The sequence below is a fragment of the Pan paniscus genome, chromosome 11, assembly GCF_029289425.2.
Source record: "Pan paniscus chromosome 11, NHGRI_mPanPan1-v2.0_pri, whole genome shotgun sequence".
Classification (NCBI taxonomy): domain Eukaryota; kingdom Metazoa; phylum Chordata; class Mammalia; order Primates; family Hominidae; genus Pan; species Pan paniscus.
Window position 1 is genome coordinate 29,526,927 of NC_073260.2, and position 27,274 is coordinate 29,554,200.

General features: G+C 41.2%; 1 protein-coding gene across 6 annotated transcripts in view; it reads right to left on the minus strand.

The window, feature by feature from the left end:
* The window catches only part of PALM2AKAP2 (PALM2 and AKAP2 fusion), a 528,965-nt gene that overhangs the window by 289,338 nt on the left and 212,353 nt on the right, over positions 1-27,274 (minus strand). For all 6 annotated transcript variants that reach the window (XM_063594277.1, XM_034967951.4, XM_034967950.4 and 3 more), the window contains one exon: positions 12,871-12,951. In XM_063594277.1, the coding sequence (XP_063450347.1) occupies positions 12,871-12,951 (81 nt within the window). The remainder of the gene's footprint in view (positions 1-12,870; positions 12,952-27,274) is intronic.

Sequence of the window (27,274 nt, forward strand, 5' to 3'; positions counted from 1 at the left end):
CTTCACCTCCTCACTAACGTGGCTCCCTACTTCCCTCTAGACCAACACCCAAGGAGATTTATTTCTATATCATTTTCTATTATTAAAAAAATTTAAAAATAGAACTGTATAATGAATGACCATGTAACCTCATCTAGATTTAACAATTATGAACATTTTGCCATATTTTCCCATATATTTTTCATCAAATGATTTTAAACTAAATAACAACCATATTTTGCCCAACAATATGTCAGTATGAGTCTCTAAAAATTAAGAACATTTTTCTATGCAACTGTAATTTAATTAAAAAACTTCCTAAGACCACCTAATATCTGGTCCATATTAAAGTGTTTTAAAAAGATTGTCAAGACTCTTCTTCAATGACTCCCTTCTTTAATGACTCCCAATCATCTTCAGTAATAATCTCCAAATGTTATAAAAATCATATGCCCCTAGATGGGCACAGTGGCTGATGTCTGTAATCCCAACACTTTGGGAGGCTGAGGCAGGAGGATTGCTTGATTCCAGGAGTTGTAGACCAGCTTGGGCAACATAGTGAGACCTTGTCTCTACAAAAAATTAAACAATTAGCTGGGTGTGGTGGTGCACGCCTGTAGTCCCAGCTACTCGGGAAGGCTGAGGTGGGAGGATCGCTTGAGTCAGGTAGGTCAAGGCTGCAGCAAGCTGTGACCGTGCCACTGCACTCCAGCCTGGGTGATAGAATGAGACCCTGTCAAAAAAACAAAACAAAAAAAACAAAAAAAAAAAACCATACATCCCATGTTTGCAAGTGTACTACGATACAGTACAGTGGAATAAAAAGCTTTTGTTTCAGGTCAATGATTTGGAGGCAGCAATTACTGCTTTGAGAAGGGAAATGAAAACAGTTCCAGAAAAAAGCATGTTGAAATTCCCTAAAAGGAAGAGCAAGGAGAGGTAGATGTGAGAGGATAATTTTGATTCAGGTTCCACTTATATGGTCCCTAGATGGCGGACGGCAGCAGCTACTGACCCTGTACATCATGGCTAAGGACCAGTGACCATGCCCATGGGCAGGTCAGTGGTCACCAGAGGGGACCACAGTGAGGATGCAGGGCACATGAACAATTCTTCCCAGAAATAGTAAGCAACCAAAGGAAGAGCAGGAGCAATGGCTATTAAGCCAGCTAACACAGAATAAAGACCTGGCTCTTTGGCTCCCTGGCTCCCTGGCATCACCTCTGTCCAGAATTTCATTTGATCTCATCAGGCAGGGTGAGCGAGGTGAAAGGAAAGAACTCTTCTAAAGACTGAGAGCCAGGGAATGGAGGCTTGGAGCACTCCCTGAAGCTCTTATGAGCGAAGGATGCACAATTCCATAGACTCTCATTTGTATGCGGCATTAAGGGCATTTTATTATGAACTTATAAGATGAGTCTTTAAAAATAACCAACACTGGGCTGGGCACGGTGGCTCACGCCTGTAATCCCAACACTTTGGGAGGCCAAGGCGGGCGTATCACCTGAGGTCAGGAGTTCATGACTAGCCTGACCAACATAGAGAAACCCCATGTCTACTAAAAATACAAAATTAGCCAGGTGTGATGGCATGCGCCTGTAATCCCAGCTACTTGGGAGGCTGAGGCAGAAGAATCACTTGAACCTGGGAGGCAGAGGTTGCAGTGGGCTGAGATCATGTCACTGCACTCCAGCCTGCACAACAAGAGCGAAACTCCGTCTCAAAAAAAAAAAATACCAACACTTAGTATTAGTAAGTTAGACTTCACTAATGGTCCTGATTCACCATTCTATTGAGAAGTCCAGGGGTCATCTGGTGCTGTAGACACCCTGCTCCATGCCCAGGAGCAAGTTCAATCAACCTGGAATTCCTGCACTTCCAGGAGAGACTCTGTGTTGACAATACATCATCAGTGTGGGTTCAGGTGACCATGGTTTTTATTGATGTTATTCTTGCCTTTTCATTACAAATCATTGTTTGTAGAGATCTCTTTGATTACTCTTGCAGCACATAGGCAAATTTATGGTACTTGACCTGTAATTTTTTAATAATTAGGCTTAAAGACTTGAGTTTGTTCACATAGAATTATTCCTAACTATACTCTTACAGTGATTATAGACAGGATCCACCCCAACACCTCAATATGCGTAAACAGCTATGCATCACTGGTGACATGCTGCCTGTTGAATGTGCTCTGTATAAACAGTGTGCATCTACCACCAGGGTAGGTATTAAAATGTACAGTTTTTACATTATAGGGCATTGTATGATCGTATAAAATCATGTGTAAAAGAGGGCAGTACAATTTGCTTACGTTGGTTGCTTATCAAAGCTTTATCAGAGATTCTTTTCCATTGGAAAGTGGGAAAGGGTGGGGCAAATCGGTTGCTCTTTCTACAAAATATTCAGAACCATTGTTCTCCACAAAAACCTCTCAAAATTTCCCAGACAGACCCTGTTTTGCACATTATGAGAGGCCATTTTTTAATCAATTCATGTTTTTATATTTTTATTCAGATACTTAATCTGTTGTAGGCACAAAATAAATTGTTCATTGGTAGCAATTCTGAAGTAGAAGAATGATTATTGCTTTGCTTTTCTTGAACTATAACTTGGCTCTGAAATTTACTCTCAGGAAGAGGGTAGAGACTGCAAGAGGCCATGCTGAACAGTGGCTAACAGCCTGAGCTCTGGAACCAGTCTGCCATTTACCAGCTGAGTGAGCTTGGACAGGCTCCTTCGCCTCACTGAGCCTCAGTTTTCTCATCTGTAAAATGGAGAAAATAGCAGTGCCCAGCTCAGAGGGTTGTTATGAGGATTAAAGGAGTTTATAGGCTAAAAGGGCCACACACATACTTAGTACTATAGAAATGTTTACTATTGTTGTTGTTCATCCTGTTCCCTTGGCCTCTGCTTTATTTACCTAAGAAAGAACAAGTAAAATACCACCAGAGAAGCCTTCCACCTCTACTGGCTCTGAGACACACTCTATGGCCCTTTCATACTATCCTCAAATTCTTTCTTTTTACATCTGTTCCCCCGTAGCCTGCTGGTTCCTGGAAGGCTGGGACTGTCCTTTATCCACCTTCACATTCACTGTGTCACCTAGAATTTCCCAATTCATCCATTTATTCATTCAGTCAATGGAATTGTAGCCCAATTCCCTAGAATGAATGAGTAAATGGATGAACTGGGAAATTCTCAACTTTCCTTCTCTCTAATTATTTGGGAGGGGTAGGGACCACACTTTCAGGGTGCTTCCTGTGCTAAAGATGTCCAAACCACAGATAGTAAAAACCTTAGGATTCTGGGGGATAGACATCCTGGAAGCCTTGGCGTTGGTGTGGACCCTTCTGGAAAGGCAGCCATGGACAGTCCTGGCTGTCTCCACACCAGCAGGGATGTTCTGCAGCCACAACTTCTTGCAACGTAAGTGGCTGCTCTTGGAATGTTCTCTCTGCTGTTCTTCACACAGTGCCTCCTGCCATCACATGAAGGGTCTAGCCCCTCACTTCTCACCAACTTAGCTGCCACCATCAGCAGGTAGCTCTGGCCAGAGCAGCCTAGTGACTCTGGTCACCCAGAGGTGCATGTCCCTCTACTTCCATCTCTTTTCTTGATATAGGCATGACATCATTAAGAACATCCCAACAGGAGGAGCCAGGAAGAGAGGCTCCAACAGACAAAGGCAGTAGTGGGGCTGGGTGTGGTGGCTCATGCCTGTAATCCCAGCACTTTGGGAGGCCAAGGCAGGTGGATCACCTGAGGTCAGGAGTTCGAGACCAGCCTGGCCAAAATGGTGAAACACCGTTTCTACTAAAAATACAAAAATTAGCTGGGTGTGGTGGCGAGCACCTGTAATCCCAGCTACTCAGGAGGCTGAGGCAGGAGAATTGCTTGAACCCAGGAAGCAGATGTTGCAGTGAGCCGAAGATCACGCCACTGCACTCCAACCTGGGCAACAGAGCATGACTCTGTCTCAAAAGAAAGAAAGAAAGAAAAAAAACTGGAAAAGGCAGTGGGCCTGGTCTCAGAGAATCCTGTTTCACAAAGGTGTTTAGACATTTTTAAGAAGCCGAAAAAGCATAGTTGATTTTCTACTTGGCTCCAAAGTCATGCTTTCAGGGGAAATCACCAATTCAAAAGGTTTCCTTAACTGACTCCAGATCCCCCTTATGTTGTCTCCAACATGTGTCCAAATGGAATGGTGTATACTGAGTGCGCCATCCAAAGCACAGGGTCCCCTATACTGTGCTAGCTTGTATTGGCTGCCTCAGTGTTTCAGAATTTAGTGGAAGCAGAGCTCAATAGAAATAAAAATTTAAAAAAACTTTTCTCTGTTTGTGGCCTTTATTGTCTAAATAACATACATCAAAAAAAAGTATCATAGCTAACATAGTATCATAGCTTTCGTAGAGATAGGGTTTCACCATGTTGGCCAGGCTGGTCTCAAACTCCTCCCAAGGTGCTAAGGACTGTCAAACTTCACATTTGTCAAATGAATGTCGTCATGGCAAGTCAATACAAGGAAGGAGCAAGTGGGGAGCTGGCAGCTGGACAAAGGGAACCTTGACAGGGGCTTCTGAAAGGAGGACAGAAGGAACTCCCAAAGTAAATCTGTTTCTGGCTCTACTGGCCTGGCCAGCTTTGGAAAACAAAAAGCAAGAACTGAGTTTCCCAAACTTCAGTATGCATAAGGACCACCAGGAGAACTTCCTAAGACACAGATTCCAGGACCCACCTATGGAGATGCAGATTCTCTAAGTCTCGCATAAGGCCTGGGAATTTGAATTTTAACGAGCTCCCAGGTGATGCTGTCATTGGCAATGCCAGACTGAGGACCACGATTTGAGTAGCACAGCATGAGGACCTATGACTATCCAAATGCTTGAAGAACACACAAGCTTTCTCAATGGCTGGTCAAACACCATAATCTAAAAGAACTCCCCATCCTCTCCTTCTGTGTCCCCAACTCAGGAGCAGTGGCTCTCTTATCCCTTTCCTAGGTGCCAAGACCTCTGCCAGTCCCTGAAGTCATGGCTCAGGAAGACAGGCTACTCTCACCCAAGACTTCATCCCAATAAACAAGGATGCAAGATAATTTCAGACTACGATGCTGCCTAGGAAGAGGTAGACAGGACAATGTGACAAAGAGGGACCAGGGGAGGACATTTAAAGTGGGAAAGGTCTCTCTGATGACTTGAACATTCGAGCTGAGATCTGAGATCCGGAGGGGTGTTCCAGGTGGAGGGACTGGCAAATGTACTAGCCTGGTGGTAGGACAGAGTTTGGTGTGTTTGCGGACCGGAACAAATGCCCGAGTGGCTGGACCATAATAAGTGAGGCTGGGGTGGGAGGGCAGAACAAACTGAAGATGGAGAAGAAGGCAGGGGCCAGATTAGGTAGGATTCTGTAGCCTTATTAAGGAGTTTGCTGTGTCTTCTAAGACCAATAGGAAGAACACATTGCAAGGGGCAGGATTACAAAGTACAAGTGATGGGAGTTTATTGCATGGTTCAAGTGACAGAGCATATTAGCTTGAAACAGAAGAGAGACAGAAGAATCAAAAGGCATGGTGGTACATTCTGGAGGTAGAATCAGTGTGACTTGTAACAGATTAGATGTGGGCTGAGAAAAAGGGAAGGATTGGGGCGATGCATAGATATTTGGTTTGAGTGAAAGGGTGAATAGTGGTATCATCAACTGGAGACAGGGAAGAGTAGAACAAATGATAGAAAAGCAGAAAATAAAATCTTTCATTTTGGGCATGTTAAGTTTGAGAGGCTTCTAAATGAAAGTGACATCCATCTAAGCGGACATGTCAGAAAAGCAGTTGAACATGGAAGACTGGGATTCTCAATTTGGCAGTCATATATACATAAATGGTATTTGCAGCCATAGTACTGGGTGATGATGGTGACAATAATGATAATTCTTATAGAACTCTTACTGCTTTATGTGCTTTACATGTAAATCCACTTAACTTTCACAAGCATCCCATGAGGTAGGTGCTAACATTAACTGACTTATCCATGGTATCACACCGAGTGAGCTGTAGATCTGGGATTTGAAGCCAAGAGGTACACTCTGCTATCTTGCCTCTGTGTAAGATCACCCAAGAATACTTTTTTCTTTTTTGCTCAAATAGGATTTACAAAATCATCAGGTGCCACTGATCCACTTCATAACATGGAAAACTATTTTTCAGCTCCTCTAATGGTGGGTTCCATATTGATGCTCTCTCTCCCCCACTTGCCCCTGAGTTCTCACAGCCAGGGCTGTATCTTTTATTCATCCACGGGGGCTGACATGTGAGGAATTCTTGGAAAATCATGCACATACACTGTACTTTAGCAAATATAAAATCTTGGATCACTAAAGCTAAAAAAAGATCACAGAGATCATCTAACCCAATCTTTTTCATCTACAGCTAAGGTAACTGCAATGAAGTCACTTTTCTTACTTTCCTTTATTTTTTATTTTATTTTTGTAGAGATGGAATCTATGTTGCCCAGGCTGGTCTCGAATTCCTAGGTTCAAATGATCCTCCCACCTCAGCCTCCCAAGTACTGGGATTACAGGCATGAACCACTGTGCCCAGCCTAGATACCACTTTTTGAGGTGATCCCGGTGAAGAGTGAGGCATGTCTGGAGAGGCTGGGTGGGGCAGATTGGGGAAGTAGGAGGTGAATGAGAACTTGTAATAAGTCTCCAGTTGTTTCCTGGTCAGATGTTTGTTATTTTTGTAAAGTCATATCTGGCAATCTTTTTTACTTGCACATTCTGGCTTTGATGTCATACATAGATAACACTTCCTTACTCTCACTATAAAAATATTCACCTGTGATCCCTTTGTGTACTTTCATGATTTTACTTTTTACTCTGGATCTTTCATTCATTTGTAATCTGGCTGAAGCTGATATTGGCTATTCTAGTGGATGATGGTTGGAATATGGCTAAATTCAATTTTCTTTTCTTTTCTTTTCTTTTTTTATTGAGATGGAGTCTCATTGTGTCACTCAGGCTGGAGTGTAGTGGTGTGATCTTGGCTCACTGCGACCTCCACCTCCCAGGTTCAAGTGATTCTCCTGCCTCAGCCTCCCAGGTAGCCCAGCTAATTTTTGTATTTTTAGTAGAGACGGGGTTTTGCCATGTTGGCTAGGCTGGTCTCGAACTCCTGACCTCAGGTCATCTGCCCGCCTTGGCCTCCCAAAGTGTTGGGATTACAGGCATGAGCCACTGCGCCTGGCCTAAATTCAGTTTTCTAACAGAAAATGGGTTAAACTCAGCATGAGGCAATAGCTGTGTTTGTGTTTTCAGTCATTTATCTGTGTCCTGTCCCTCTTCCTCTTCCCCTATCCTTCCCACTCTTTCCTTTCTCTTTCTTGACTCTCAATAAATAAGATCTTGGTTTGGTTTTGAGATTTTGTTATATGCTTCAGTCCACCCAGGGAGAAGCCGACCCAAGACTTCTGATAGAAGAAATCAGGTTTTAACTTCCATTCAAGCTCTGGGTATGGAAACAAGGGAGGAGATCTAAGGTTACTTTACACTGTGTACTGTGCCTATCTGTTCAATATTTTAAAATTTGAAATAAGCCTTTCACACATCCCAGTAACAAGAAAAAGTCTAAAATTAGTGCTAAATGTTCAAAACCGGGAAAGACACTGTAATATCTTTGTAGCAAGTCTTCTGATACCTTCAGGCTCTTCAGCAAATGACCTTAGTGGGTTGACAATAAATATTTCACAGGGTCACAATTCAGCCTTTCATCTTTTTTCATTCGGCTTTCTTGGAAGAAAAGGCTGTGGTCTTCCAAATATAATGACAATTTTTATAGCTTGGATTAGAAGAAAACTCTAGTGAGGGTTCCCTACTCATGAATAAGTAATTCAAAGGCAGTTTATGTATTGAAGACGTGGTATTAGCAATTTGATTCTGACAGGGCCAACTCTGTCAGGCAAACCTTTGTAAATATGACAGTCTCCAAGGAATTCATGTTGCAGTAGGTACTGAGTGCCTACTCTGTGCTGGGACTTTGAACAGACCAATAAAATAGACAAATCTCTGGCAATTCAACCAAGGGACAGAAGGAAATATTAAATTCCTTCTGCTCTAGTATGATATAGTAGCTGATTTATTTTTTAAAAATCCATATCATCACAAGTCTCATTATAAAAACAATAAAAATAAATAATTGTTCCTATGAAATAAAAAGCTGACAATTTTTCAAAAGAATAATGATAGTTCTTGTCTTATGAAATATTACAATATATTAAAAAGCTATAGGGATTAAATGAGAACGATACTGGCACAGGAATGGGCAGATTAATGGAATAAAAAGAATCCATAAATGGTAGACTCAAATGTAAGTCAGAAATATGTAGGTGATAAAGAAGACATTTAAATCAGTGAAGGAAAGGATGAATTAATCAATAAATCACATTGAGACAAGCAGCTCAGCATCAGTAAAAAGTAAAGTTATATTCCTACTGCATACCTCGTCTGTAAATAAATTCTAGATGAATTAATGCTATTGAAGTATAAGAAACATAATAGCTAAGAGTTTGAGATGGAGACATTCTTTTCAAGGAAGACATCAAAGTCAGTTATCCTAAAGTAAAATAATGCTCCATGGGATTTTATAAAAATTATAAGTTTTTGTATGGGTATTAAAAAGAACCCACATAAAAAAGAGGTAAAGGTTAATGTTATTCCAATGCTAATGTTAATATAATTTCATTTTACCCACAGGTTGGTGAGCCCTGTGAATGATGGTTACATATCTTAATCTACAGAAATATATCAGGGAAAAAAGTATAGAAGGATTTACCTCTGCATGGGTTCTATCTGAATGGTAAGTATAGAGTACATAAGTTTTTTCTTTATATTTTGCTGTACTTTTTAATTTAGTTTTTGCAATGATTATACATTCTTTCCTTTTGTAATCATCAAAAATAATATAGCTATAAAAATTGCTTACTAGTTCTACTTGTAATGCTTAGAAATTATTACACCACACTACATATAGCTAAGGATGCTTTAAAAATACATCTGAGTTTAATTTGGCCTGGAGTTCAAAGTATCTTGAGGTTTCCTAATCACTGGGATGTAGCAGTTAGTATTTTACCATTTTATACTTTAGTCTTTTACTGTATTGTGGAATTTGCTCAAAGTCCATATACAAAGTGATGATATTCCATTTTGTAGAGTTGCTCACTATATGTTCCTAAATATTGCAATAAGTAAGTCTTCTAAAAATATATATGAATGCCAAAACTACTATCTTGCATTCTATTTATTTGCTTTGACCACAGACAGGTGAATCTGTCTAAATAATTCATCTCATTGCATGAGAATAAGTGTCCACAGGCTATCTGATAATTCCCACATGTGAGAATTTTATCTTAAGACACAGAATATGAGAATTACATAAAGAATATGAAAATTATATCTTATAAACATGACAACTAACTCTAATGCAAGGAGAATATTTTTTTCTTAGAGAATATCTAGGATTTTGCAAATTAGTGAAACAAATATTGATTACTGACATATTTCCTAATATTCTCTACTTCAAGGAACTTCAATAATCACTGTGACATGTCTCCACATGATCTAAATTTTCTGGAGTCCATCACAATATATTTAGAGTAAGAGAGACAGCAATGATGGTAACTGGCATCTCACTAAATGAATTATTCCAAAGGAAACATTTCTTTCAAAGAGAACAGTGGCCTGGAAAGAGCTTGGTCTTTGAAAGCAGACAGCCCAGGAGTTTCTCTCAGGCTCCCTCATGTATAGTCTCTATGGTCTTGGGCAAATCACTTGACCTCATGAGTTTGTTCCCATAGCTGTAAGACAGAGTAATAACTGTCTTGTGGTCATTATTGAGGGTATGTGTTTAAAGTACCAGGCACGTGTTAGGCACTCAAAAAAAATGGTGACTGTTACTGACGGTGGCTAACAGGCTACCAGGAGAAAACTGGCTGACTCCTTGGAGAGGCTCACAGAGAAGAAAATATAACCTCCACGAATGTACTTCCATCCAGGGGCGAGGCCACTAGGCTGCAAACTGGATGATTACAGGGAAAAAGTCTCATGCTATTCAAGTTCAGTCACCAGTTTATTGATTTAAAGTGAAACATATTCCTTCCTAGTGCCTAAAGTGATCATATCCTTCAATCAGGCAACCCTTTCCTCATATCAAAATAACTGAATAATTATAGGGAGGATGAATTCAGAACAAAGAGAGGCAAGGTCCTGAGGGAAGTTTCACTTGGGCCTCACTGTGGCCTGAGGACCCTCCTCACCTTACCACTGACCCCACCTCACCAGCATACAGAAATTCAGGACCTCCCAAAGCTGGGGGTCTCTCTGCAGGTAGTACTAGACAACCACTGCCACCTTTGGAACCTCTGAGCTTTCCTTTTTCAGTATTCAAGGCCAATAACTCACCCTCATTCTGTCCACACAAGCCTTTCCCAGAGACATACAATGCACTCACCTCCACTTAGTAAGTTACCATCACCTCCAGTCCTCCCCACCTCACCCACCTCCTGCCCTGCAATAGCAAGGTTGCCATGGTGCGAGTGTTGGGTGTTCCCTCAGATAGCCAATCTCATCAACTGCGTGAGAATTTTACCAAGATAGCCATAAAGAACTAGCTGATTCCCTTGTTTCCAAGTCCTTGAGAAAAACCTCACTGCTTCCCCATACAAGACCAAGTTAATTTCTACTGTTGTTTCTGTTGATTGGATGGATGGATGGATGGATGGATGGATGGATGGATGGATGGATGGATGGATGGAAAGATGGATGAATGGATGCATAGACGAAAAATGAATATGCAATCCCAGCACTTTGGGAGGCCAAGGCGGGTGGATCACGATGTCAGGAGATCGAGACTATCCTGGCTAACATGGTGAAACCCCATCTCTACTAAAAATACCAAAAAAAAAAAAATTAGCTGGGCGTGGTGGCGGGCATTTGTAGTCCCAGCTACTCAGGAGGCTGAGACAGGAGAATGGCGTGAACCTGGGAGGCGGAGCTTGCAGTGAGCCGAAATCATGCCACTGAACTCCAGCCTGAGCGACAGAGCGAGACTCCATCTCAAACAAACAAACAAATAAAAAAATGAATAGATGTAATATGAACAGAATATACTAATACTGCACTGGACATCAGCAATAAATGAGCCCTTGGTATCTTATTTGGCACCCAGGATCATGAGAAGGGAAACCAAAAAAAAAAAAATCCCTTGATGTTTTGACATATGTTTATTCCCTGACTGGATTCAGGGAATACAAAAGCAAAGAACTACGTTGAGCTTAAAGTGAGGCTGTCTAGCCCAAAGCAGCCTCTCTTTTTTCATTCGGTCCTCTTATTTAAAAGTTCACCTTTAACCAGACATTCACTGAGGTTTTAGTACATGTTGGTCTCTTACAAGCACTGTACTGAATGGACTGTACTCTGAGCCAGAGACCTAGCTCTGTGCAGATTGACCTTGAACAATTCACTCAGTTCTATTAGGTGTTTTTAAGGCCCCCTCTCTGTGAGAAGAGGATACTAATTTTAGCCCTCCATCCTCCCTCAGGAATGTTGTGGGGAAAGAGCAACAGCACCCGGGATACAGAGCAAGCTCCTACAAAGAAAGATCTGTCAATGAATTTATATGATGAACAGAGAGAAACAGGCAATATCCTCAGTATCATGCTGCTTTTCTTCCTTTTAAGCACATTTCTCTGGTTAAGGTAAATGGCAAAAACTGATAAACATGCTAAGCAGATATAGGTCATGCTGCTATTTTCAATCAGTAACTCGCTTGCTGATGGTTCTCATTTTGGGTATTCATTTAGCACAATCCTGTTTTCTAGAAAAGGACAGGAAAAGTAGCCATAAAGGTTTATCTTGTTGAAAAAAATCTAGATAATTCATACCGAGCATCACCCCGAAAGTCAGCACTACCTTCCCACCCAGCCCTCTGAGCAATGCAGCTCTGTGCAGGCAATGTCACAGCAACATGAGGTAAGCAGGAGAAGGTATTCCTGCCAAAAAGCCCAGGAGCAGTCAAAGGCAAGCAGCAACTCCCGGCTGGCCATTGGAATGTGGTCACATTATTCTCTGAACATGTGAAAAGCAACATTCTGCAACCAGTGGGGTCCTTGTGACAGTGACAGAGCTTTCTCCTGAGCTGTAATCAATTATGATGCTTAAGTGCATCATGTTTTAAAGAAAAAAATAAACAGCTCTTGTGTGCTGTCTCTCTCTCTCTCTCTTTTTAGATGGTACCATGGAGACCCGTCTGAGTCAAATCATTTCAAAGCCATCTTTGACCAACTGCTTGCTCTCACAGAACACTTTCAAAATTGTTAAAGTACAAATAAAATAAATGAATAATCTGAAATACACAGTGTTGTTCTTTTATCAGATCACATCGTTTAATCTCCCTTTTCTCCATATCAACAAAGGAAATACTAATATTTTTAAGTGAATAAAAAGAACGTTCTGTGAAATATATCTTTTGGGGTCTCTGAGCAAACACACCCAGCACCTACGTATGGGAGAAACAATCCTGAAATGCTGCCTCACCCACCCTGTGAAGTATTCTCATCCAATTTCTATATATAGCCACCACACTTCACATGCACAAACCCTCCACCCTGTCCACATGCACACTGTAATCTTATGCTTGCAGAAATTGGAATGCTGTAATAATGCCCTGAATTTGAGAAATTCACAAGAAAAGCCAAGAGATGGTTTCCTGATTGAATGAAAAAGGCTGGTTTGGTTGGCGGCAGCGCCTTCACGGCAGGGCAGGCACTGCCCAGCTCTCCGGAGTGTGATCTGCATGTCTAATAATGGAATAGGTTCCTGGGATCAGCCGCTTACCTTGGAATGCTGCAGCAGAAGTATCTGCTCGTCAAGCTGTTGTCGCTTGCCTTCTATTTCAGTCTGCCTCTTTCTTTTTTCCTTGAAAATAAAGAGAGAGAGGCTGTAAGAGTGGGTGGGTGTTGGCTCCAGAAATTTTAAGGCAGAAAGCAGCAGCAGCAGCACACATCTGTATAGACACTTCCAGAGACACTGGGCACACACGCAGTGTCACCTGCCCCACCGTCTCTGGGTGTGTTGCAAGCAGCAGCATTCTCCTAACATGTCTGCTGTAGGCTCGAAGAGTGGGAGAAATTCTCCTCACTCAGCCAGGCTGCAAGAATTTAATCCAAAAGAAAAGACGGTTTCTACACACACACACAGACACACACACACACACACACACACACACACACACACAGGAGAATCATGTTCTGTGCAGTGTTAATTTGGATACAAAGAATAAAAATGTCTCAATCCAAAAGACAGAGGTTCTTACAAACTGCAAATACCATAGAATAAAACAGTGGGAAATTCTGGGTGAGATTTATTTGATCAAAATCACAGACATAAATAAGCAGACGTTGTTTCAAATTTTGTAGGACAAATCACCCAGTTGGACATACCAAACAATGCAAATGAAATGGGTTATATTTGCTGCCACTAGCCTTGGGGTAGCATTTCATGTGGGTGGGGCAGCTGAGGTTATGATAAATATGAAATCTGGAATCTGTCTGTCCGGGTCCAACTTCCAGCCCTACCACTCACTACCTGTCTGACTTCTGACAAGTTCTTCTACCTCCCTGGGTCTTGGTCTTCTCGTACATAAAGTGGAGATAATAACTGCATCCAAACCACTTAGTTGTGGAGTGGATTAAATGAGATGATGTAACATAAAAGGCCTAGAACAATACCTGGCACAGAGTAAGAGCTCAATGTTATTTGCTGTTAGTCTTATTGTCATAAGTTTACTTCTAGGTAATGCCTAGAAGCTCGTTGTAAAGGGATATATTTTCCTTGCATTTCCACTATAACCTTTCCATTAGAGTGTACCCTTCATATTTTTCTTCTCTATACTTCTCCAATGTGGACAATAAACATCATATGAATGTGATTCATGAGAACAGAAAGGTCTGCTCTCATGATAGTTTCCTTGTTAATGTTCTGTTTCCAAAGCGTACAGGAGTGGTTTGCTGAGACATTTACTATACTGGAGCATTTTCGTTTACTCACATATGCAGGGAGAAACTTATTAGATAAGACATAATGGCATTTGACAATACAACAGCCAAATCCTAGGGACAACAACAATGCGGAAGCCTGGCTGCTGTGCTCAGTGTTAATGGAAGCTTTTATTTTATGTAGTCGCTATGTTTCCGGGGCTATGATTGTACCATTGCTATTCAAATCAATGTAATAATAATGTATATTACAACCAAGGTTTTCTGTGCAATGCCCAGACCTTACAAAATATTAGCTCATAATCTTAAGCCACTAGAATATGATATCTAAGTCACGGATATAATCTCCCTGACAAAGTAAGACACATGAATATTTTAGGAATGCAGTACCATTTACCAAAGAACTCCAATCAATGGTGCATAATTGATGTTACTTAATCCCAGAGTGTGTGCAAGACCATAAAATATATGACAGTAGATGGGAAAAGTGAGGCACAGTGGGAACAGCCCACATCCAGCATCTCAGAGATGGCACATGATAAAGCTAGGGCTTCCCGGTCCAGCTGCTATCTCTACATTCTAGAATCTCTCAAGAGTAGACTTACTGGACTTTGTCAGTCATTCCCACTGGCTATCAAGATATGTAGTTGTCCTACATTTAAATACAGAACCAAGATGTATGTCATAGATATGAGAGGCTGATGACTCAAGATTTCCACAAATATTAATTGAGTGTCATGTGTTCTCATTACATGTCTTGTCATTTCCAAACCATTCCCAGGCTTTCCCACAGCTGTGACTTTGTTCCATCAGAAAGTCCTCACTCCAGAGTTGCCCATCATCATATTGGTGAACCATTCTCTGAGCAGAAGAAACCTTACCAGGCAGTATGGGCAGTGGACCTTTACATGCTCAAGCAGCAGGCTCATTGGTGATCACTGTAACTGACATGGTCATGAAGGATGTAGAGTTCATGTTAGTCCTTTAAGAATGGGTAGGATTTAGGGCTGGGCACACAGTGGCTCATACCTGTAATCCCAGCACTTTGGGAGGCTGAGGTGGGTGGATCACCCGAGGTCACGAGTTTGAGACTAGCCTAGCCAACATGGCGAAACCCCATCTATACTAAAAATATAAAAATTGGCCAGGTGTGGTGGTACATGCCTGTAATCCCAGATACTTGGGAGGCTAAGGCAGGAGAATCACTTGAACCCAGTGGGTAGAGGTTGCCATGAGCCAAGATCACACCACTGCACTCCAGCCTGGGCGACAGAGTGAGACTCTGTCTCAAAAAAAAAAAAAAAAAAAAAAAAGGAATGAGTAGGATTTAGGTAGATACAAATGGGCAATACATTCCAAGCAAAAGGAACTAGGTGAACAAGGGTAGAAATGCACTGCATATTCCAGGGACAATGAGGAGGAAAATCTAACTGGTTGTAGGGCTTGCCTTTAGGAACAGAGATCAATGACTCAACAGATTGGCTAGGACTATACCATGGAGGGCCATGAAGTTTAGATTTTATTGCATGGACAATGCAACGTCATTGCAGGGTTCTAAGCTACAGAATGATATGGTGAAATGGTATTTTAGGAACATTAATCTGGCATTCATACATAAGGTGGATTAATAGGGGCTGATACACTTTTCCTATAAAACAAAAGTAAATATTTTAGATTTTGTGGGACATACAGTCTCTGTCGCAACTACTGAATGCTACCATTGTAGTTCAAAAGCAGTCCTGGACAATATTTAAATGAATGAGTGTGGCTGTGTTCTAATAAAACTTTATTTGCAAACACAGGTAGTGGGCCAGATTTGGCCCATGGGTCCTAGTTTGCTGACCTGTGGATTCAAATATCATTTAAGTGCCTTAGGAGGATGTTCCATTCACCTGGTTGTGCAGTAAGGATGGATGAACTAACAAGCCTCCTAGCTTAGAGTTGTACCAATCAGAATGGAAAGAGAAAGACAAATGGAAGAAACAGAATTGATGAGACTCAAAACTAATAGGATCTGGGGGGTTAGGCAAAGTGGTGTTTTGGCTTTTAGTCACACGGACCAGAAGAGCGCTGGTGCAGGAAGGGGTAACAGTGGGAAAGCAGTAAGGCTGAGCCCATTTGTGCTGTAGTCATACATTTCCCCTGAGGAAACTCCTTATTGGGTTAGAATTTGGAACTAAGCAGTTGTTAGCACATACAACCAGGCAGCAGCATTAGCATGTTTACAACTGCATTCTAACTGATGACCCTGGGCCTGGCCCCATGACAAGGACCCACTGTGCATCCACAGCTATTGCAGGATTCTTTGACTAGCTGAGCTCCCTTTCACAGTGATTTTTTTTTTTTTTTTTGAGACAGAGTCTCAGTCTGTTGTCACAGTCTCAGCTCACTGCAACCTCTGCTTCCTGAGTTCAAGCAATTTCCCTGTGTCAGCCTCCCGAGTAGCTGGGATTACAGGTGTGTGTCACCACGCTTGGCTAATATTTGTATTTTTACTAGAGATGGGGTTTTGCCATGTTGGCCAGGCTGGTCTCAAATTCCTGACCTCAGGTGATCCACCCACCTCAGTCTCCCAAAGTGCTGGAATTATAGGTGTTAGCCTCCGAACCCGGCCCATAGTGATGGTCTTAAAGTCACTTCTAGGTGGACAAGAGGCAACCAGCCTATGCTCAGAATTAGATATGAGTCAAACGACAACAAGTTTGCATAGGACACCATTAAGGAACTCACTTGCAGTTTCTGACACTTGTTTGATGGCTGAGGTCTGAGCTGTGCTCCTCACCGGGATAGCCCACTGGTTTCCAGATTTCTCCTTCCCTTAACCAGGACAAAACCAGTAACTCTTCAGGCCTTCATTCTCATCCACTCTACAACTCTACCTCTCCTTTGAGCTGCAGATCGCTATACTGAACTGCCAACTACTCATAGTCACTCCCCCAAACTCAAACACATGCAGTCACCATCTCAAGCAATCCCCCACCCTCTACCTTCACACCTGTTCCTTCTTCTATGTTTCATCTCAGCAAATGACACTACTTAAGTCAGAAATCTAAGTCATCCTAGACACTTACTTTCTTGAAAGACCAAGTCATGTTGATTCTGCTCGCCAGTTTCCACATCTTTTGCTTCCCCACTATAACCTTGAGTATTGCCTTAACCCTCCTTCCTTTATCTCCTACCTGGACATGGAGACTATTCCATATTAGCATCTTTAGCACATTACAGAACTTATCTCCAGCTGGATTACTGTAGTGGTTTCCTTATTAGTCTCCCTGCATCCATTCTTGGCTTCTCCGACTCAATCTCCACACTGCTGCCAGAGTGATATTCTAAAATGGAAATCTGACCACCTCCGACCCTTGTCTAAAACCAAGGATGTCTCCCCATTGCCTACAGTGCAAAGAGCAGGTTCCCTAGCATAGCCAGTGAGGCTTCTGTCTATTTCACAGCTTCATCTCAAGCCATGGCCCCCTACCATGATCCACCCTCAAAGACTACTTGCAGTCTCCTGATCTTCCCGGCTGGTTCATGTCCTCTTAGTTTTGCTCTTATTGCTTCCTCTAACAATAATCGATGTGAACTGCTGCTTCATTTGACAAAAAACAATTCATCTATGATGGCACAGTTTAAATATCTATGAAGCTTTAATGAACATCTGTCAATTTTGATCTGCCTAGTCTTCTTTCCTTTGGGGAAACACATCTACCCTCACTGTAAATGGCTCTGATAGAAATGCCAGTCATGGTTAGCTCATTCCTGCCACTAGGACTTGTTTGTAAGCCAGGTTAGGCCAATCATGCTACCTCGTTTCTTTGCAATAGCTATTGATCCAAGGGATAGCTAAGTGAACTGAGAAACACCAGTTAGAGACATTTCTAGGGACAGACACATGGATACCAGGAGAGAAGTGAAAAAACATACCACTAGGATTAAGCTGAGATGATGTACTTCTGAGTAGCAATTTTTCCAAGTCACATAAAAGAAATGCATCTACATTGAAGAAAATAAAGTCAACATGCAGAGGGAGGCAGAGTTGAAAGAGAAAAAAGGGTCCTACTACATTGTTTGAGTCCCAGATCTAGTCATGCATGAAGCCAGAACCATCCCCAGGCTTCCTAAATTATATACACTAATAAATCTCCCATTTTCTTAAGCTAGTTTGAGTGATGTTTCTACCACTTACAACTCAAAGAGTACTGACAAATACAGAAGATTTTTCTGTTCCCTCCAAATAGATTGCATCACTCCCTCCTTTCTCTTCCCTCCCCACAGGCTGTGGATTTTTCTACATTAGACCTCAAGCACTGTAGCACTTTATATACTTAACTATTTACACATCTTCTCTCTCTAACAAACTATGGGCTCCTTGATGACAAGGATCTTGGCTGACACATCTCTAAAGCCTAGAATATTGTATGATGAATACATGTAATTTATGCTTACTGAGTATCTCCAAGTGTACTATCCTCTTTTTTCTCTCTTCTACTTGTGTTCCTGTTTGTCCATATCCCTCATTAAAATGAATTACGAATTTGTACTCATGACTTCAATAGAAGCAAAATACATTATTAAAAACACATTGGCCATCAGTCCATAAAACCAGAAGTGTCCTAATGCTAAAGACATTAACCCACATGAAATAAATAACTGTTGCTATGCATATGAGGAAAGAGTTGAAAAGGCTAATTCTGGGAGAGAATCATGGAAAGCTTATTCTGGGGAGAAAGGCGGGGGAAGTGGAAATTCCAGGGAAAAGCATAATGAGCTGACAGTAGCAACCATTCGGGGCAGTGTGCCTCAAGAGACATCTGGAATGACGTGATCTCAGTCCATTAGAAAGACTTCCAGATTCCTCCACTATCTGGGAAGGCTAACAAGCCACTTTCATTTGCTTTCTATAAATTATATATTTTCCTGGCAAGTATTTTCTGGAAGGATTATAACATGATAGAACATGTTATAATCATAACATGTTTGTAACATAACACGTAAACTATTGTTAAAGAGCACCCATAGAGAATGAAGCACACTCTGTTCAATAAATATGATGAGAAGACAGATATGGTAAGTACCTGTTGTTAGGAACGCCTATTTCCACCTTTTTGCTCCTTGAGACTCCCTCTTCTCTCCTGCTGAATGTGCTGCAACTGGAGCACTAGGAGATGCCAGGCTGTGGCTGTGGACAAGGTGGGTGTCCCAACTGAGTGTGTGAGAAACAGGGAGACAGGGAAAGAGGCTAAGCAGGGAAGGTAGTCAGAAGCAGAAATAGGGTGTTTCCTTTCCTCCACTGAACCCCCATTCTAGCTTGCGCTGATACCTCGCGCCCCAGGGCACAGCAGTGGGAAGGGACCAGAAGACCTACTCAAGGCCCTCTTGCCATCATGAGATCACAGAATTTAGACAAGAGGAGGGTAAAGAAAATATATTAAATTGTAAACGTTGCAATCTTTATTCTTTCTATTGCTAGATGAAGATAATTCAGCTTTGACTTCCTTCCATGTGAGCTAAAGGGAATCTTGTGCCCTTGCCCCAAACCTTTTAAGTGACTTTTTGCCAGAGGATTTCTAGGCTTTTGAAATGAAGAATCAGAGAAAGAGGTAAAGTACTGAAAAACTGCGAGAAACAGACTGTTTTATATAGTTGCACTTGGAAAGGGAATGGGTGGGGATGCTATTTAGGGGGAAAAATGATCGAGAAAAGGAAAGAAGAGATGAAGAAGTAAAGCACTGAAAGGGGTCAGAGACAGTTTAAAGTTCAAGAGTTTAAAATGAAAAGGCTGAGATATTAAGGCCAGGAAATCAGGAAAAGAGAATCTTCAGATATTTTACTGTGGCTTATAAAATGAATCCCCTCTGATGTTCTCCAGAAGATTCCAGTAAGGATACTGAAATTACTTTGGCCAACTAGCCTGTGTTCCTTTGAATATAACTTCATGCTGAAACTGGATTGCCAGGGTACCTAGGTTTTATCTGGGTTACACCAAGAAATAAGGTGACATTTTGAGAATTAAATTATGAAAAATCAACTTGCAAGTGGGGACCCAACAAGCTTTTTCTATTAAGAAATCACAATGTCATCTCAGGCATGGTTGGGTTATAATTACCTTTCTAACACTACTGCAGATTCAATGCTATTTATACATCTGAGGGGAAAAAAAAGAAAAATAGTCTGTCTAAAAACTGAAAACCTGAGTAATCAAGCATAAAAAAAATTGAAGAGGTGCTCACTCAGCTTTGTCCAATCGCCTGTCCAGCTAACAAGTAATGCTGAGTTTGCTCAGCAGACACATCCCTGTTCGAGATCAGTTATCTCATCTCAACACCATCAGATATTAAAACTCACTCTCCTGGCTCTATCTTCAAGATCACCAATCATAATCCTGATTTCTATTCAGGCTTCCTATGTAGTTAGCTAAATGGAGAGATGGTACTTGCTAAGACCCCTGCAGTGTCCATCCACTGAAAAATAAATAGACACTTGGGTTTGTAGATGAGTAGCTGAAAGCTAAGTTGGCATGTGATTTTCTGATCCTACAAAACTAAGGAACAGAACTCAGAGCCAGTTTAAATGACAGCCTTAAAAGGCTTGGTCAGAAGAACAAGTAAGGTAGGTTTTCTACATTGTTCTGCCTAGCCGTGTACCCATTTAACCCGCAACATCACCAGGTGAAGTGGATAATTCCACAACTCTATTTATTCCTCATCCCTTAGTTTGGACCAGCATTTCCATCTACATAACTTCTCTTTTCTTCAACTGATTATTTGGACTTGAGCTTGCCATCTATCTGTAAAAGAAGGAACTGCCAGCTTTGTATTGTTTTCTGTAGCTATTTACTTTTAAATGTTTTATTGACATATGATATTTGTACACATTTGTTGGGTACATGTAATATTTTGTCACATGCCTAGGATGTATAATAACCAGGGTGGTTAGGACATCCACCATCTCGTGTATTTATCATTTCTTTGTGTTGGGAACATTTTTAGTCCTCTCTTCCAGCTATTTTAAAATCTAAAATATATTGTTGTTAACTAAAGTCACCTTACTGTGCTATCCAACCTTAGATCTTATTCCTTCTACCTAACTGTATAATTGTACCCATTAACCAACCTCTCTCATCCTCCACTACACACACTCCCTTCTCCACTTCTTGTAACTTATTATTCTACTTTCTACCTTCATGTTTCATTTGTAATAGAAACAATATGGTCAAGAGAATTTTTAAAAGAAAAAGAAGACATTGATTAGTTCGAGCCTCAATAATGGCTTTTAGAAGGGGTAATTTAACACCCAAAACCTTAAGAAACATCCCATAGAATTTAGATGCAATATTATCATTAATTTCACCCAACAGTTAATATATCTGGCCTATTAGTGCCAAGTCAAATGCACAACACAGCAGAGTTTCCATTTAGGGTCCTTTATAGATACTTTATAGCCCATATGGGTTATATCTTAAGTCTGTTTTTTAAGGTCTGCCCACGGTGTGACCCTTTAAGTAATTATTTAACCATAGAGCTATGCTTTTGCTTTGATGGTCATAACATCAAATTCTTTGCTAGGAGTGCTTCCCTTTGGTTTCCTCTAAAGACCAAGAAGGGAAGTGGTCTGATATGGGCTCTGATGAGAAAGTAAGACCTGCTTTATGACACCACATTGATAAGCCCCTTGTGGTGGAAAAATCCAGCACTTTCTGTACAGGTAGGGAGAATGGTAGGGGACTCTGAAAAAGTCCCAAATGACAGGAATAACAGAATCAAACTCTCCCGAAGAATGTGATCTCCATCTCATCCCTCTCCGTGTGTTGCCTTATTCCCACCATGAAGTCTCGTGAGCAGAGTCAGGAGATCTCGTATCAGGTAGGGGCTCTGCCACTAACTCCCTGAGTGACTTAGACAAGTCCCTTATTGTTTCTGGGCCTTGGATCCCCAGCCTGTGAAATGAGTAGGTTGGGCCAGCTTAGCTCTAAGGTTCTTCCAGCATCACTAACATTCCACAGTGCTAAGGAGAACAACGACTTCACACGTTCCAGACTGTCACATGTGTCCTTCCTGAGTTATAAAGTAATGCCAGCAAACATTTACATAGTGGTCACTGTGTGCCAGGCACTGTTTTGTGTGATTTAACATGTTTAATCTTCACAACAACCTAATGAGTTAGGTACTATCATTATCCCCATTTTACAGAGGAGAAAACTGAGGCACAGGAAGATAAAGAGACAGGGTCACATGGCTAGTAAGCATCAAACAACTGGAACTCCGTCTGAAATACTGAAATAGAACTACCTGCAAAATGCTACTGCAGGATTGAAATGAGATACAGCAAAGATGGAACTAAGCACATCACCTGGTAGAGTGCAGGGACTTAATAAATGAAGGTGCTTCCTTTCTACCTAGCACGAAGTTTTTGGCTTAGGATTTTGTCTAAACAACTGCAATTTACTCATGCAACAACAGTTCAGTTGTGTAGTGGTTGAACCTAATAATCCCAATGATCGTAGTGGTATAAACCATAATGGTAAGAATAACAATGGCAACTGAGTTTATTGATGCCTTGCTATGTCAGGCATTATAGTAAGAATTGCCCTGCAGTTTTTCACTTAATCCTCATCACACTTTGAGGTAGATACTTTAATATCTTCCATTTTATGGATGAAACAACCTAAACTTAGCTACTGTAAGGGAAGTGCCCTTGAGCTAAGAAGTGGCCAAACAGGGGTTGAAACTTAAACAGTCTCACTCCAGAGTACTTTACCATCAAAAGAGACATGTTCAGAGCTACTAGCTTTTGTTTGGCTCTGAGTGAATTCCACTCTGGACACATGAAACCTATTACACTGCCACCTCCACATTTATCTGCCAAAAGCCATCCAGGGCAAATGAGCTGTTGAAAATGCAAAACATCTTGATGTCAAATCCCTCCAATCTCCAAAAAAGGAGGCCTCTTACATTTGTGAGCATTTCTCAATTTCAAACAAAAATAGGTCAAGGCTGTGTTGGAACCTTCAGCAATGTCTGGTGAACCAATATATTCGTTTCTTTCAATCCCTGTAGAAGACATTTACATGGGAATCGAATAGTCTAATGAAAAGAGCAAATGCAAAATATTTCTCTCCCATTTTAACTTTTCATCTGAAAGGAACTACTTGGTAAATTGAGAAATTTACCAAGAATGGAGGAGATGCTCTAAATCCAGGATCTCTGGATATCAGAATATGGCTCCCTAAAGTTGGAGGACAGGAGGAGGAAGGGGCAGAAGGATCCACTGGGTTGATAGGCCTGTCTTAGGAAGACGTGCCAGGCCTGGAGGCAGTCTCAGGGCAGGAAGCGGGGGTGGACACTGCATGGACCTCACAGTAAGCAGCAGTCCCATTGGCTGCCCGCGGTTCTCAGCACCGCAGGCCACAGAACAGGGGAGGGGATGGGGCACAACTGAACATAGCTGTCGTGGCTGGAAATGCAAAACAAAATAGTGTGCACAAAAATAGAAAGAGAACACAATGTGCAGCATTCTGATGACAACAAAGGAACGCAAACTCCAAGAAATTAGCATAATTCCAAACAGCGACATACACTCCTTTTCTGACTTTGACAAATCATGTTTTTGTTTGTTTCTTAGATGCCAGTATCTGGTGAACATTTCTGATCTATATTCATTTTTTAATATAGAAAAGCATAAAGAAGGAAACACCAATTGTCTATAATCTCCCTGCCTAGATAAATGGAGTAAGCATTACAAAACATAAATAAAAGTAATAAACATGCAGGGTAGAAAAATTCACACCATCCACACAGGAATAAAATGAACATTTGACTTTCTCTTCACCTCATCCCTACCAGCTTTGTTCCTTCAGGCAACAATTCCTATTAGTCCTTTATGCATCCTACAGGAAAAAATGGAAACACCAACATAAGTTGGGGTCTTTTATTCTTAACACAAAAGACCTGCCCTTCAGCTTACTTTCTTCACTTCGTGATGTATCTTAGAGATTTTACTATTTCATTCAGCACATGGAATCCCACCACATTCTTTGCAACTACGGCATGGCGATTCACAGATGTAGCTTAACTTACTTTACCAGTCTGCTGCTAATAGATAATTTAGGTGGTTCTCAGTGCTTTGTTTGCAATTATAGACAGGACTGCAATGAATCTTCCTCTATGTTCATCTTAGACGTACTTTTGTGATTCCATACATAGGGTGGATTTCTACCAGCAGAACTGCTAAGTCAAGGATTTGAACACATAAAACTCTAATAGGGACAAATTGCTCTCCAAAAAACAGTTTCTCAGGGTTTTAAATGATACAATTGTGAGCAGAAAATAAACTCAGCCAACTAATAAGAGTTTTGACAGTTTTTCCTCTTGTTAGCTATATCTTTAGGGCCCAAGGGGGTTTTAAATGAAAGAAACTACCACTTTGTTAATAATTGCAATGTTTTAAAAACATACTGGGGTAATTTGTCCTTATCATAGACTATTACTCTATCTTTTCAGGTTAAAAAAATGATAATTTGCTACCTTAAGAACAGAAGTCTATTATAATTCCATCAGTCTCCCATGAAGAATCAACACTGTACTTCCCTTCTTTGCACTGCTGATGTTAGAATTACTGCATAGCCAAGTTGTGCCCACTTGTCTATAAGGAAAGAGGATTTAATCCTTTTGTGGTCATTGCTGTCCTCCAATGGTTTAAAAGTAGAAAATTTTTCATCCACCAAAACAATTTCTAGATGGACTCAGGCAATGTAAAAAGTGAAAACATGAGAAAATATAGTGATTGTCTGACTTTAGGATGGAAGAGGACTTTAAAAACATAACGCATAGAAAGAAACCACAAAGCACAAAACTGATGAACTTCATTACACCCTCCCCAAGGGCAGAGACCATGTCTCTCATCCATGGTTTCTCTCTCTTGCCTAGAATCATGCCTAACACATACTCGGCCTGAATCAGTATTTATTGATGAATGAATGACTGAAAATGTATAAATAAAACACAGCCATTAAAGATAAATTCTTTTAAGGCCGGGAGCAGTGGCTCATGCCTGTAATCCCAGTACTTTGGGAGGCCAAGACAGGCAGATTGCTTGAGCTCAGGAGTTCGAGACCAGCCTGGGCAACATGGTGAAACCCCAGCTCTACAAAAAATGCAAAAATTAGCCAGTCATGGTAGCATATGCCTGTAATCCCAACTACTCAGGAGGCTGAAATGGAAGGATTGCTTAAGCCTGGGAAGCGGAGGTTGCAGTGAGCTGAGATTGTGCCACTGCACTCCAGCCTGGGGACACAGTGAGACCCTGTTTCCCCCACCCCAAAAAAAGGGGGGGGCACCAGGCATGGTGGCTCACGCCTGTAATCCCAGTACTTTGGGGGGCCGAGGCGGGCAGATCACAAGGTCAGGAGATGAAGACCATCCTTACCAACATGTGAAACCCTGTCCCTACTAAAATGCAAAAAATTAGCCAGGCGTGGTGGCACACACCTGTAGTCCCAGCTACTCAGGAAGCTGAGGTAGGGGAATCACTTGAACCTGGGAGGCAGAAGTTGCAGTGTGCCGAGATTGTGCCACTGCACTCCAGCCTGATGATAGAGCAAGACTCCATCTAAAAAAAAAAAAAGATACATTCTTTTAAAAACTGACTACAGAATAGCATGTTCAGTATTATATCATTTTTATAAAAAGTAAATGCATGTGTATGCACATGCATATAAATGATCATGCTACAGGATAGCATCTATCCTCTGCATAGATGCTAAATATCAACATAGGTTGTATCTAGATGGTAGGATTTGGAATGCTTTCATCTTTGCTCTTTATATCCTTCTGTGTTTTCTAGTATTTCTATGTGAACCCACCCTATTAGGTAGGCTAACATGGAAAATGTAATATACCAAGCTCAGATTAAAGCAAAGCTACTCCTTAGACACCCTGATCCTCAGCATCTTCTGAGAGAATAACCATCACCAGTGACAGTTGCCTGTGGCCAGAGGGATGTTTCTGAGAGGCTCGGAATAGGAACCCTTGCATATTTTGTAGTTTAAACCTAAATAGATATGTTTCCTAATTCAGAATCCTCAGCTGATGATGGCAAATCCGGAGCTCTTGCTCAATGCTACCTCTTCCTGCCCTTCTTCTTATGTCTCCTCTTTGGTGGTGACCAAAGTCTAAGACGATGCCCCCAGGGACAGGGAAGTGGCTCTGATCTGCTGGTAGGGACCCTGGTGGTTCAGCAGGGAACAAGGGAAAGGTACTGCTTCTCACTGAGGACAGCAAATTTCTAGTAAAGACATACTTTAGGATAAGGTAATTAAATAAGCAAGACAAAAGATTGCTGCTGGTATAGGGACAGCTCCAAGTGTCCTGCCACCACCATGTGCTTGGCTGAGCCCTGCTCTAGTCCTAGAAGACTAAGAAGAGCCTCATAGGGTTGTTTGAGCCAGTGAGAGCCCACCTAGGATGCTCCAGTAGGAAGCTCCAGTTAAAGCAAGAATCAGCACCAAGTTCAGAGAAGCCAAGCCCCAAACAGCAGAGCTCAGCTTTAGGTCAAGAACAAATACAAAATATTATAGTTTAAAAACTGTAATACCCAGTGTCAAGTATAGTGAGGGGAAACTGACTTTTTATTCCCTGCTGGTGGTGGTACAATCTTTCTTGAGGATAATTTGGCAGTCATATAGAATAGCAAACACTTTCAAGTTTTTATGCGATTTGAACAACACATTTCACTTCTAGGAATTTATTCTAAAGGGGAAATTATGCCAGTGAGCAGTGCTTTTACTTAATGATATTTACTGCAGCATTGCTTTTAAAAAAGAGAAAGAGAGACTTAAGTATTAAACCACAGGTGTTTGGTTAAATAATCTATGATATATCTGCACCATTATGCAGTCATTGCAAATGAAGCTGTAGATTACATGAAATAGAAAGATATTCTCAATATAGTCAGTTTAAAAAGCAAAGAGTATGCTCAGTATAATCTCACTTTTATAAGAAAAAATACAGTTATGGAAAAGATTGGAAAGCTATACACTGAAATGCCAAAGGTTTTGTCACTAGCAATATAACTTGAGATGAGAGGTGCTGATAATTGCTGCTAAACAGCTCATCCTAGTAGTACTTGTGAAAAGGTACTGGGGGTGGGAGTGTTTACAGGTGCCACGCGCAGTTCTGAGTGCTTTAAATGAACTACCTCATCAACCCTCACTGTAACCCTGGGGGGAAGCTTCTATTATCCCTCCATTA